The 14,492-nt window shown below is 39.7% G+C and overlaps 1 protein-coding gene across 1 annotated transcript in view; it reads left to right on the top strand.

The window, feature by feature from the left end:
- The window catches only part of zmp:0000001236 (mastermind-like protein 2), a 63,333-nt gene that overhangs the window by 35,784 nt on the left and 13,057 nt on the right, over positions 1-14,492 (top strand). Inside the window, exon 2 of the mRNA XM_017696780.2 lies at positions 10,922-12,157. Within this exon, the coding sequence (XP_017552269.2) occupies positions 10,922-12,157 (1,236 nt within the window). The remainder of the gene's footprint in view (positions 1-10,921; positions 12,158-14,492) is intronic.

Raw genomic sequence — 14,492 nt, forward strand, 5'->3', positions numbered from 1 at the left:
CATCTCTCTGCTGAGAGAAGGAAGTTACAATTTAATAATGTGCACCCCACAGTAAACATAATGGATGCTTGGCATCTTCAAAGCACTTTCCTCTCTCTCTCTCTCTCCCACACCCCCCCATCTCTATATCTCTCTCTCCATTTCTCTCTATATCTCTGTGTCTTTGTCCCTCCCCCTCGTTCTCTCTGTCCTTTTCTCTCCCTTTCTTTTTTTTCCTCATTTTCCTTTTTTATCTTCTTCTCTCCTCCTTTTTCTACCCCAACTCTTCCATCTCTCATACTGTCTCTCTTTTACACTCACTCTTTCTCTTCTCTCTCTTTATCTCCTCATCCTGATCTGTCTCTTTCTGTCTGTCCTTCTCTCGGTCTCGCTCTATCTTTATCCATCTCTCCCCCCTTTTCTCTTCTTCTCTGTCTCTCCTTTCCTCTCTGTATCTCTTTCCCCTATTCCTCTTTTTCTATTTTGCTTTATCTCCTCATCCTCCGTCTCTTTCACATTCTCTCTTTCTGTCTTTCTCTCCCTCTCCCCCTTTCTCTTTACCACTCTTACCACTACCATCTCTTTCCCCTTTTTCTTTCTCCCCAGTCTGTCTGCCTTTCTTAGTCTCACTTTCTGTATCTCTCTACTTATCTTTCTCTCTCTCTCTCTTTCTCTGTCACTTCTGTCATCTCTCTCTCTCTCTCTCTCTCTCTCTCTCTCTCTCTCTCTCTCTCTCTGTCTCTCTCTCTCTCTCTCTCTCTCTCTCTCTCTCTCTCTCTCTCCATTCCCCTTAGGGTTCCTATGATGGAGCTAGGTGTACCTTCTCTCTTCTCTTTTTTTTTTATATGCTGCTGATATTTCTGTTCTGTTCCTCATCTCATTCTCTCTGATCCCTGGGGAGCTGTTTCAGACTCCAGGAGAGAGAGGGAGAGGAAAGAGGGAAAGAGAGATAAGGGAGAGTTGATGAGGATGATGCTTCTTATGCTCCTGCCATGAGCTGCAGCACACTTTGCTTTTATTAAAAAGTGCACATCACTTTTATTAACAGTACACATGCAAGCTCAAATGTGTATCTCTCTCTCTCTCTCACACACACACACACACACACACACACACACACACACACACACACACACACACACACACACACACACACACACACAGGCACAAGCAGAGACTGGAGACAATGAAACACACACACAGAACCCAGACACTTTCAGTACTCACTGCTCTTAACTCAGCAAATATGTCTCAGCTTGATGGCTGTGGTTTCTGACTGTAAAACTGGTTCACTGATATTTAAAATTACACAATTGTCCTAAATCTGGACAGACGTTCCTGCTAAGCCCAGCTTGCTGGCTGCTGTGTTTCAATTTCATATTTCTCCCAGCACAGTCTGAGAGATGAATTATCGATGTATTGGGCTTGATAGAGTCTGTGTTGTTTGTTCAAGTGGGAGCAATAAAATAACGAAAAGCTCAGCAAAATGATTCGTTTCCTCTGTTGATGCCAAGGCAACCTAAGCTACATGGAAACATGGCTTGTTTATGACTCGCTATCACCAAAGAGTCCTACATTCCCCACTCTCAGTGGTTCAGTGGCAGTTTAGCTTGATCTCTTTTGACTGCTCTGTGACAGATGACCCTCTGTAAGATTTTATAATACTAATGTAGAACACCTTTCATGTTTCCTGTTAAAACCGCATTTTCAACTGAGATGAATGTGTGCAAGCTAACATGCTTTTGTTGTTACTAGCCTGTTCTTCACAGCTACTGCCAGCAGCAGCTTTTGTTTACAGTTTATTTTTACAGTTTTCTTACTTATTTTGGAAGATGGCAGAATATGCATAAAATGTCGTAGAGCTACATCAATTTGAACCAGAATGCAAAAATGAGTTGCAGCGAAAGCAAAAAAGGAAGACAGAGACTGAACTTGTCGGCGCTGGTGCAGAACAACTCAGGGTGAATAGATATTACTGGTGTCAACAACAAACTACTTGTTACTAAGCTTGCCAGTTTATGGGGTAGGATAGCAAGGTAGACAGTCTTGTAAGCAAACGGCCAACGCTGATATGTGTACAGTGGCTAATAACGGCTAATTTATTCATTCACAAGTGTTTCTTACCTTAATTCCAGTTTCTGGGGTGGAAAATACAACAAAGGCCACGGCAGTTTTCTTTAGCAGCCAGCATTTGAAGAAATCTGCTTAGTCTTTTTTGGTGAAGCTGTTTGACTTTAGTATTTGTGTTTAGCTTAGCCACGACTTCAGGATTTCTGTTACTCGTAACAGCAAGTGAAAAATGCACTGTACAGTATATTCTGTATTTATTTTTTGCATCCTTGGTACAGTGCAGTTTACCACCACTCTAAACAATTAACAAACAAGGTGCAGCTGTGATCTATAACAGCTATTCTGATGAATAATGTTACTTACATAAACTATGTTTTGCTGACGCTGTGCGATGCAACACCGCCAACCCAAACAACAAAAAATGCGTGCTGGACAGAGGGGTACATATAGGATGTTGTAAGGAAAACAATAGTACCCCCCAAAAAAATTTGTTTTGCCCTTATCAGCATGATGTATAAAACCATGTTCACTGGTCATTCTGGATAGCAGATAAAATGGTGATATTTGTAGTATAGACATATGAGTGTCTGGTTCCAAGTACTACTGTGGTGAAAAATTCTGACTCAGTAAATTTCTCATCCTTCTCATCAATTCTTACCATCCTTAAAGCTGTGTCCAACATGTGTAAATAGAGCGTAACAGGCAGTGGTAAATGGACAAGAGTAGGTGTAAAGGTCCCCCTGTCTTTTCCTGAATTTGAAAGCAAGGCAGTGTGGATTGTTTGTAAAGAAACAAGATTTTTTAAGAGTACAGTTTCTCCTATTATAGTAGCAGCATATGAAAAGGTAAAGCTAATGTGTTGCTAGCTAGCTGATTTGTCTTTTTTGGCCCTCTGCTCACCCATGACAAAGGTTTGGGCACCCCTGCTATATGGCATTGCTCCAAAAAACTTTTTTAGCAGTTTTATTTAAGAATGTTGTTATCAGATTACCTAGAACACTGTTGTCTTTCTGTCTGTGAAATGTTGTGACTGTGTTGGGCTGCTAGCGAGCAATGAGATGTGAAACCAGTTCATGCCTCTCAGGAGAGCTAAAATGGACATGCATTTGCAACTTTGTTCACACAAAAAAAAATCATGCACAGCTGCCACAATAAAAAACGTTTAAACAAAATAAAAACATGTTTAAAATAACGACTTGCTTTCTCAGTTACTATGACAAAAATCTGTTTGTTTCCAGTTTTGTAAATCATTCAGTTGAATGATGAATATCTGAATATTCCATAAATGTTAGTGGAGACAAACAATACATTCAATCGGAAGGGCTCCTCCAAAACAGGCAGAAATTCTTACTGTAAAGAGGGGATATGCTGAATATGCTTTGTGAGAGAGACCCTGGTAACTGACAATACAGTCTCTTAGGGCTGCAACTTAGTTGACAAGTTAAATAGTCATTGACAGCATTAAATACTTAACCATTATGACAAATAGCAGTTCATTAGAATGCATAAATAATTGAAGCTGTTTCAAAATCATTGTCGTTTGTATGCTTACAAAACCTGCACAGATGCACATTTCAGTGAGAGATACAGAGCAAAGGGGAACAAAAAACAATGTTTATTGTATCAGCATGTGTGAGGACAAAAGCCATCAGCGCAATGTGTTTTACCCTGTTTATTAGTGGGTGCTAAATGTTCTTTCTTTCCATTCAGAGGCTGAATGTAATTAGTTCACATAGAAAGAGGTTCTATGAGGCTTGGGGCTAAGAGCTCTAGGTTTTCACTCCGATTGAAATTCCACCTCATGGCACCCGTGCAACCGCACAAATATTATGTCTCCCTAGGAACACAATAGTGGTATTTATTTCTTTATTTTTGAGGATGTTGTTTTCTAGGTTGCGTTTTCTCAGAGCAGGCTACTGATTCTCACAGGAGTGGATTACAACATTTCTGAAGAGTCTTCGCTGCAGATTAAAGGGACCAGGAGTCGTTCATGCACATATATACATATACATGTATTCACATGCACACATACTCGTGTGCACGGAAAGATAGGTACTTTGTCAAAGAGATCCCTCTCATCTCAATCTGAGATCCATGGGTTCAGTTGAAAATAGCACACGTTTATGTACACAGGTTTGCTGTCATATCAAAATCTCCTTTCTTAACGGCAGCTGTTTTTACATTGTGTGAACATTTCATGATTAATAGACCAATAGAAACATTCCAGAATAACTCCACTTTTTGGTCCACAGCTGAGACAGTGGAACAACTAGACAAAATGGAATATAATGGAATATAGCCAGAAAATAACAGAATACAATTCAGCAAAAAAGGTAGGCTCTCAAACACTTTACAGCCTGACCGGAACAAAAAACAACATTTAGGCTCATGTAGTAAACACTGAAAAAGTTGAGCTGAATAGTTTCAAGGCTACATCTGGAACAAAAAAGGCTCTTTTTGGCAGAAGGAATTGCCAATATGAAAGCATTTTGGATACAGTGTTCAGGCATAAACTCTTATTACGCTAAGGTGCATCACAGTTAAGAATGTATTTTTCTTTCTTATTTGAAGTTTCCCTGTTAGAGATTCAAGGTTTTGTTCCTGTAGTGACAATACACAGTGTGCACGCACTTTCATGCACAAGTAAACATGGATTGGACTGATCTTGGCGAGCACTTCACCCTTTGGACAGAAACAAAAGCTGAGTTCAAATGTACTGCTAGATCAGATCTTATTAGATAGTCCTTTTCTTTGGTGTATTGTGATGTCTAATGACATGTTGTTGTTGCCGATGTTGTTGTGAGCAGCTGAGGGGCCCCAAGCACAAAATGATGAAATGTCTTGCGGTAGACTGCTGTTGTCAAGATTGGTGTCTAGTAAGTAGAGGCACAGAGAGTTGCCAAATGCTCAGAGAAATTCCATCATTCAGTGTTTCAAAGTTGATGTTGGAAAACATGATCACTGGCTGCCATAGATCTTACACATCGTCTTCGGCTGATTTGAGATTTGATGTCTTAGAAGTGCTTTACATTGTTCTCACACTCAGCAAATCATTTAATGATGTCTCATCATTTTGATGGAGCTATACAATTAGAACATTCCATTTATCCAGTATTATGATAATGTGGTTACAGCAAACTATTTATAGCATAAAGAATTTAAACAGAATCATCCTGTGTGAAAAGAAGTGTATTTTCATATATCATTCAAAATGTAGTGTCAAGTGTGTAATAAATGACACATATGTTACAATGACGCTAGTACAGATATTTTTATATCCATATGTGCAAGTATTTCAGTATATTGACACATGCGTGATATATTGGCATATGAATGTAAAATTATAATGTAATAAAATGTAACTGAGTAAAAATTAGATTCCTTTAGTCACTAACATACTTGAGTAGACATATTATGATTTGAATGTTCAGGAACTACATGTACTTGAGTAAATGTAACTGGTTGCTTCCCACATTTATTCAAAATAGACTTGTTACAGGACTGGATCAGATTCATTATTTTTTCCCTTCAGTATTCAGTCCAACATTTTCTGCTGATATCTGCAGATTCGGGCCATCTCTAGTTTCAGTGTCCAGTCTAATATCATGGTTTTCCAAGAAAAAGTATGCATTGTAACATGTGATTTTTATTATATCAGAGAAGCTAAGCATTCATATTTAAGCAAAAGAACACAATAGGGTGTGAAGAAGCCCATCGAACATTTTTTTCAAGCGTGTTTTAATATTGTCAGTTTCGTGTGTCAAAAAGAGTGGTATCCTTTTCCTTAGACATGAAACAGTCACAGCTCAGCTTTTTTATCAATATTTGCCAGATGAACCTGCAGCGTAAAGAGAGTCATTACTTATCAAACAGTGCTCAGCAGAATTATCACAGATAACAGATTCAAGATTCAAGAGTTTTATTGTCATTTGCACAGCAGTAACAGGCAGTTACACTGTACAATGAAATTCTTACTTTGCATAGAATAAAAAATAGAAAATATACAAATAACACTAAAAACAATAGTAAAATAATAGTAGAAAGTACAGTTTTATGTGCAAAGAAAGAAAAAGTTACATGTGCGTATGTGCAAGTATGTAGAGCAGCGGTTCATAAAGTGCATGTTAGTAACAGATGTAAACAGTAGTGTTCTGACAGTAGCAGTACAGTGTATGTAAGTTGGCCAAAAGTTAAACCAGTTCGGGGGGGGGGGGGGGGGGGTAGTAAGTGAGGTATTCACCAGTCTGATGGCATGTGAATAGAAACAGAAGGGGCTGAGAATTTTGTCTGGCATGCCAAATTTCCCCACCCTTCTCAGAAAGTACAGTTGCTGCTGGGACTTCCTGATGATGAGGTGTGTGTTGTGAGACCAGGTGAGATCCTCACTGATGTGGATGCCAAGGAATTTGTTTTCACCCTCTCCACCTCTGTCTCACCTATGTACAGGGGTGTGTGCAGCTCTCGCTTCCTCCTTGGATCAACAATCATTTCCTTGGTCTTGTCTTCATTCAAGGAAAGACTGTTGTGTGCTGGTGTTGTTCTGGGTGTTTTTCTGGGAGGCCACGCAGTCATACGTGAAGAGCGTGTACAGAAGGGGGCTCAGCACACAGCCCTCAGGCACCCCTGTGCTCACTGTTCTTGTGCTGGATGTGTGGCTGCTGACTCTGACTGACTTGGGTCTATCTGATAGAAAGTTCAGCACCCAATTTCAGAGGGCGGGTGTCAGTCAGAGGATGAGGAGCTTTTCTAAAAGTTTCTATGGGATGACCGTGTTAAATGTTAAATGCTGAGCTGTAGTCAATAAAGAGCATTCTGACATACATACGTGTCCTTGCCCTCCAGGTGTGTGAGGGCTGTGTGAAGGGCAGTGTTGACTGCGTCATCTGTAGACCAGTTTCGATGGTGTGCAAACTGGAGAGGACCTATAGTGTTTGAAATGGTCTCCTTGATATGAGTCAAGACTATTCTCTCAAAGCACTTCATCACAACTGGGGTGAGTGAAACAGGGCAATATTCATTTAGGCAGGTCACAACGCTTTTCTTTGGGAGGGGCACAATGGTGGTGGGTCTTGAAGCACGAAGGCAAAATAGGTAGCTCACTTGTGTGTGTGTGTGTGTGTATATATAGTTATAACTAACTTTGGTATTATCTGAAATAACAGCTGACCAAACTTCATTCAAATCTTACACACGGTATAATCCTTGAATCTTAAATATGGATTTACATGTCAGGTTTAATGTCTAATCCCGTTTTGCTGAGAGAGGCATGCTGCATTATTCGATTTTTAATGCACAGACACCCATCTACATATTAAGAGCCATTTCCTCTCCTCTTCACCAGGAGTCATTTTCACAGTGATCCTGAGCTTCTGAGCTCATTAAAGCTTAATCAGAAAATCTATTTTCAGATCACTTGTAGGTCCGTCAGGAGGATTTCCCATGAATAGAGGCCACTGTTTCTGCATGACCTCTCTGCCAAAGTGAACACACTGGAATTATTTCATATGTGGTTAGCACACCAGTGAAACGCGATTTCTCCAGCTTTGGCAGATGCTCTCATTTCTCCTTCAGATAGGCTGTTCTGAAGTGTCTGTCCTTCTACATATTTGTGTCTTTCCATATAAATATTTGATACGTGTTCATGGTTACTTTAAAATGTGAGAAGTATGGGCCGTGGCACTCTGTGGTGCTGTCAGAGCAATTAAAGACCATTCAGTTCAGTGCTTCTTGCTGTTGCAGGAAAGGCTTGCCTCAGCATTTCCAGTGCATTTCTGATACACCCACAATTAGTGGTGTCAAGAGCTTCAGTTCTGAGTTTGCCTTGGATTTGATCTGCTGCACTTCATAAATGATGCACTGGTACCACTGTTGCACTTTATCTTTGCAATAGCCTTAGATTTATGAATATACAGATAAAAATTGATAAATGCAGGGCTGGGTAGTAGTGTAGTGCTGGGGTTTTTACACATGTCAGTATCCCTGTTGGCTGAGGGTCTGTGGTCTGAAACTGACCATATATGAGAGGCCACAGGTGGTATAGTCTTGTAACTACACCAGCAAAGTGTCCAGTTAGTATGCAGTGAAATTAAAAGGTCATTCCAGTGTAAAACTGCAGGATATGGTATTTGTCATGTTATGTAGTATCCTGTAGTCCAGTATTGGATCCCTTAGCCTTATTGGTTTGACAGAAGTCACAATTTTGTTTTCATCCATTATAATATACATTAGCAAGCATTGTGTAAATAGGTCACACAGTCATTGGGAATTCCTACAGATTGCAGTTAAACTCATTTTAAGCCCTATAGCCATAGTATAAGAAAATAATTTACTGTTTACCAATAAGACTACTATTTTACTTATTTAACCATCTTTCAGGAAACCAGGGGCGAAGGAAATAGTAACTGATTTTTAGTCAAACATTTTAGTCAATCAATGGTCAAAAATCCTTAGTAGAATACAGCTGTTGTTAATGGCATTTATATGAGAAATTTGTCATTTTTAATGTACACTATATAGCGAAAAGTATGTGGACACTTGATCATCACATCTGTATAGTTTGTTGGATATATTTTAAAACCATGAACATACTTTTTGCTCCCTCCACCTTTTATGGCTACAATAGCCTCCACTCTTCTGGGAAGGCTTTTCACAAGATTTTGGAGTGTGTGTTTGTGTGTGTGTGTGTGTGTGTTTGTGTGTGTGTGTGTGTTTGAGAATTTCTGTCAGTTCAGTAAAAAGAGCATCTGCAAGGTCATGCTCTGTTGTTCAGTGGGGTTGAGGTGAGGGCTCTGGGCAGGCCATTAGAGTTCCTCCACACCAAACTCACCAAAATCACATTTATAAACCTTGCTTTGTGCACAGGGGCACAGTCATGCTGGAACAGGAGAGGGCCTTCCCTAAACTGAAGCCACAAAGTTGGATGCATAGAATTGTCTAAAATCTCTTTGTATGCTTTGTATTGCATTAACATTACTCTTCACTTGAACTAAGGGGCCAAATCCAAACCCTGACAAACAGCCCTATACCATTATTCCACCTCCACTAAACTTTACTGTTGGCATTATGCATTCCAGTAGTGTTCTCCTGGCAAAAAAATTTGTCCTCCAGACTGCCAGATAAGAAAGTGTGATTTCAGTTCAGTGGGGCTACTCTTTACACTACTCCAAACAACGCGTGGCATTACTCGTAGTGATATTAGGCTTGTGTGTGACTCGTTTCTTATGGTATTATATTTATGCAGTTCATTTTTTGGTAAGTTTATATGATAGAGGTGTCATTGCTGATCTTATTTGCATCTTTCATGTACAAATTAATTAATTACTGAGTGAATTCAAAACATGATATGTCCATTCTAAACTGTCCTTACATACAAGCCTTTACAAGCTGCTTTATTCATTGCTTTGAACCTGTTTGACACTATTTTCACTATTCATCCCTAACCTGATGAGTCAGACAGTGGGAAGGTGATTAGGCATTGATGCAAGCATGTCATTCACAGTAAACAGCACAGGCAAGCAGAGTGAGAGAGAGAGCGAGTGAGAGAGTGGTGCTCACTCCCAACCCTGAAGGACATGAATCATCCCACCACTGTGAAATATTTCCAGCAAATGTAAAAGCCTCCAATTTGCCACTAGTGTGAACTGTGCCTCTGTTGCACCATCCCTGCACAAATATTAATGTTGCATCCAACACATTATCTCTCCCTGGGTAATAATGTCAGGCTGCTTTTGAATAATTACGCTTTTGCATGTGTGGGCAAAATTGCAGCTGGACCAAAATAATGCTGGTTGGTTCATTTTCCTGTTTCTAGAGTATTTCTAGCACATTCTCGATTACCACAGCAATGGAGTTCTTCGGCTCATGAAAAGATAGAACTAGAAGTTACTCTGTTTGTGTCTTCGACTGCAATTTCAAATGCTTCCGTACTTAAATGGGACTTATGAGTCATTGTTCTGGTCTCATTTACATAAATTAAAACACGAGAGACAAAGAGAACAGTCTCGCACACAAAGGAGTATGCTGCTATCTTTACAGTGAGCCAACAGGGGGAAATATAATTCATGCAAATGAGCCAAACAGATAAAGGCTTTCTTTGTCTAGCTGCTCTGTCTATCTGATGGCTAAATTTATCTGCTCAGCTAATGCAGGGGTTTAGAATCTGATTTTCTGTTGTTGGTAATGTTAAATCTCACTTGTTCCAGTGTGTTTTTGACTTAAATGATACCTGTGAAAAGCCTTCTTGTAAAAAAAGAGCACAAGATTAAACACAATTACTTGCACTTGACTAAAGTAAGTCTATATATAATAAAAATTAAGAGGTAATCTCATGCATGGCACATATTATTGATCTAACCTACAAGTAGGTAGCAGCTTTTCTTTTCCAGGCTTGAAGAGAATTCATAAATGTAATCATAAAAGATTAATAATTCTTTGCTTCTGCTTCTCATCTGAAATGGTCAAGTGAACATGGTTAAGAAGCCTGGCAGCAAATTACAAAATTGGATCAATTTACATAAAGATAATGTGTTCTTGGGCCATATTTTTTTCATACACTAATATTTAGAACTCTCATCATAATTTTAATTGGTTTGCAACATCAAAGAGTGTTTTGATAAGAGTTCATTAATTAGATAGAGAAGGTCTTGTTACATTATGTGCACTTTTCTTCACGCTTCAGAAAATGGGCTCGCTTTGGCCTAAGTGGAGGGAACTAGACCAAAGGCTTTTTGAGGAATTCTCCTCTGCTGTGCTATTCCACTTTAATTGCCAGTCATTCCTTATGTAGATGTTTAAACATCTTTGTAGCAGATCTTTTACTCAAAAACAAGTTCCATCAAAAACCCTCTTAACCCTTTATTCCTTTCCTTTACAGCTTCAAGGTACACTAAGAAGAAAAATTGAAGGACAGCCTCCTGGATATATTGCTAAGCAGAATGGCCTCTCCTGCGTGGGCACAGGCGCAGCACCGGACTTTAAGCGTCTTCGTATGGAGACTGGCTCTCTTCGTCCCGGACATTGTGCGATGATCTCAGGGCAGTCTCCAAGCATAGCAGGGTCTGTAGCTCTGAGCCACACACTTCGACGGAAGGACCCTTTCATGATGCCCCATGACGTAGGAAGTGATCTCTTCAACATGACTCTCAGAGAGATGAAGAAAGAGCCCATCGATGTTCAGCCCTGCAGCCAGTCAACAGACCCTATGATGGTGTTCGACTTCAAAGAAGAGGGTGGCGGACAGATTGACCCTGAACTTCAGGATCTGTTTGATGAGCTTACCAAGTCAGTGCCACCACTCAATGACCTGGAACTGGAAAAGATGCTGAAGCAAGATGATGACTTTGGTTTAGATCTAGGTCGTCCCAGCTCAGCAGGTGCAGCCCATCCCTGCCCACACTTAGATAAACCAATCAAAACGAGGTACTCGCCTGATTATGGCCAGGCTTCAGGAAGCTCTCCACAACTTAGGCCAGCATCTGCTGGACCTTCGTTCACTGCTTTATCAACATCTCCCATTGGGCAAATGACCCATACTCATGTATCATCAGGAACGACTTCTAGAGGTCTACCTTCTTGGCCTGAAATGTCCCACGCTGAGCAGCTAAAGCAAATGGCAGCCAACCAACAGCAACCCAACTCTCTCCTCCACCACCAGCAACAGCAGAGCCAAACTGGGGGGGTTAGAAACTGGTCCTCTGGAATAGGAGGGCACCCCAATTCCAGCTGCTTTGGTCAGGAACCAGTTGCCGGCTCTGGTTCCCTCAGCCAGCCAAGAATCAGCCCTCAGAGTGCGGGTCAAAACAAAGGAATGCCCAACTGCCTCTTCAAGCCTGGTGGATACAATCCAACAAATCCCACAGACATGAAGGTTCTCAGCAGTAAACCCATGCTGCATTTTACCCCTAAAACAGCATCATCCACAACTAGCCAGCAAATGCCCCACATGACCGGGTCACAGAGCAAACTGACCACTCAACAGCAGTCATCTACAGGAGGTCAGAGAATGCAGTTCCAGTTGTCATCATCATGTCTACAGCCCAAACTTCTGAGCCAGAGGCCTCCTCTTAACCAGCATGGTCTAGGAATTAATCTGAAAATGACTCAAAGACAGGTAAGAAAGTCTAATTTGTCTTGATAGTTTAAAACTTATTATAGACTTAAATGTTTACTGATGTGAAATAGCTGATTTCTACTAGGCTGTGGGTGATATGGAAAAAAATAACATCATGATACTTGATACATTCATCACTATATTTAGTTTTTTTGTGAGTTTTTATTATTTGTAAAAAAAAAACAAAGTATTAAAAAGCATGAATACAATTAATTGTGTTTCACATATAACACTGCACAAAATCCAGTTAAACTGGGCTAATTATGTTCTCTTTGTAACAGTGTGAGTGTTCTGAAAGTATTGACTATTTCCATGATATGCTCAGAAAGAGATATTGTGACTTAACAAGGCATAAATTATTACGATAATAATGAATACCATATTGCCCACCCCAGCTAATAACTGTAAGAAAAATATGTGGATGTACTATGATAGCAATACAAAAAAAAAAAAAAAAAGCTGAATTAGTTCATATTGTAGGCAATGTGTAATGATCACTACACTTAAGAGAGAGCTAAAAAGCAATTTTTTTTAACACATTAAGTGCATTCAGGCCTTGAGGCCATCTGGCCTTCGATTGTTTATTTTTGTAGGCTGTCTTAAGGGACACAGCAAACATGAATAAGTAACTAAGTAAATAAAATGTATTTACAAAGCAACTTTAAAACAACGTATGTTGACCAAAGTGCTGTGCAAAGAATCCTCACAATGAACACATGATATAGCACAATAAATACACACAAGACAATTCAAAAGAAAAACAACACACAAAAATGAGAGATGATCAGATGAGTTAAAGAAAAACAGACACTGAAACACTTAGTATTACCACTTTCTCTCACTGGTATGTTTTAGCCCTTATTTAAAATCTGAGATTAAAAGGGCTTGGCGCATAGCAGGTGGATGTCTTTTCCACAGTCTCAGAGCAATATCTCTATATATTAAGTAATAATATAGATTACAAAATGTTAATTGAAGATTGTCAGTTATATTTCAAGTAATAAAAGTTTGTCCTTTGAGTATATAATTATTTCCTAGAGTAGCTTCTCTTGAGCGAAGAGGTAGCACATGCAGTGATTCAACACAATCCATGTGCATTATTCAATTAACCTGTAACATTTATGAAGACAGAACAAGATTTTGACTGCATAATCTGGAATTCCAGTTCAGTTCTTTGTGCACTTTTGGCCAGCTTCCTCTGTTATCTGTTATCATCCTGCCTACTGGCTGCAACTCTAAGCAGCTTCACTTTGCTGTTTGCCTGTTGTTCCTGTCGTGATTGTTGTTTGTATGTCAGTGTTCGCAAGGCATCTTGAATATGTATATCCCCTCAAAGCAATTTGATGAGAGCCCTGGCTTGCTAGAGTGTGGTGGATTAACATGCAAGACTTCTAATTTCTCCGCCTGTCACAGTCGCTCAGTGCCAGGGCATAGATGTGCACAGCGGGATTTGCTAATTGGAGGTTGTTAGCTGCAAGGGACAAGTTGTGGAAAATGACAGTAATCTGCTTAGCCTGGTGCCGGAGGTTGAACCACTGATTTGTTATGATTGGGGAGCTTTAGAACATCCCCCTTTTCAGTTTAGTACAAACAGTATCTCTCGCATGGCTTTGTGTGAAACGATAACATGAACCACACAAGAGGGGCTCTCGTAACCCATTTTCAAAAGCAGATCTGAACATACAGGACACAGAGACAGCAGAAGATCGTGAAAACTTTTTCGTTCACTGCCTTCCTTACCATTCCTTTTGGTGTGTGGGAAATTACCACATCTTCCATGCATCATTCACCTCCTGTGCAGTGAGAGTTCCTTTGATTGTTGTAATGCTTTTCAAAATAACCCTCATAGAGTATTTATCTTTGCAGTTAAAGAGAGTTCTCAGTCATTTGTATGTTAATTTTAGAAGTGTTTATCAGCTGATAGGCCTTATATTGCCTGGGCAACAAAAATTCTCTCATGCCTTTAGACTCAAAGCAACACTGTCAAATACAAAAGTATGTGTCTCGATTTTTTTTTTTTTTCTGTTTTACACTATCATTTACATTATTTAGTTTTATGATGAACAGACCAATAGCAATGGTCTGGAAGAGTGGTTAACAACCCTCCTCCTACATTTTTGCAAGTTTCACACCTCATTCAGCTAATCAAGGATAATAATTAGATGGATCAGAGGGGGTCAGTTAGTACTGCAGCTAATGTTTGCAGAAGGGTAAATTTTCAAAAAGCAGCATTGGTGAGTACCTGGTAGTTGTGACTGGTAAAAAAATGACAGAATAAAATCTTGATACATTAACTTACATTGAATTTAAGAGTTTTCCTTTCTTCTGCAAAGTG

Source organism: Pygocentrus nattereri, chromosome 17 (assembly GCF_015220715.1).
Source record: "Pygocentrus nattereri isolate fPygNat1 chromosome 17, fPygNat1.pri, whole genome shotgun sequence".
Taxonomy (NCBI): domain Eukaryota; kingdom Metazoa; phylum Chordata; class Actinopteri; order Characiformes; family Serrasalmidae; genus Pygocentrus; species Pygocentrus nattereri.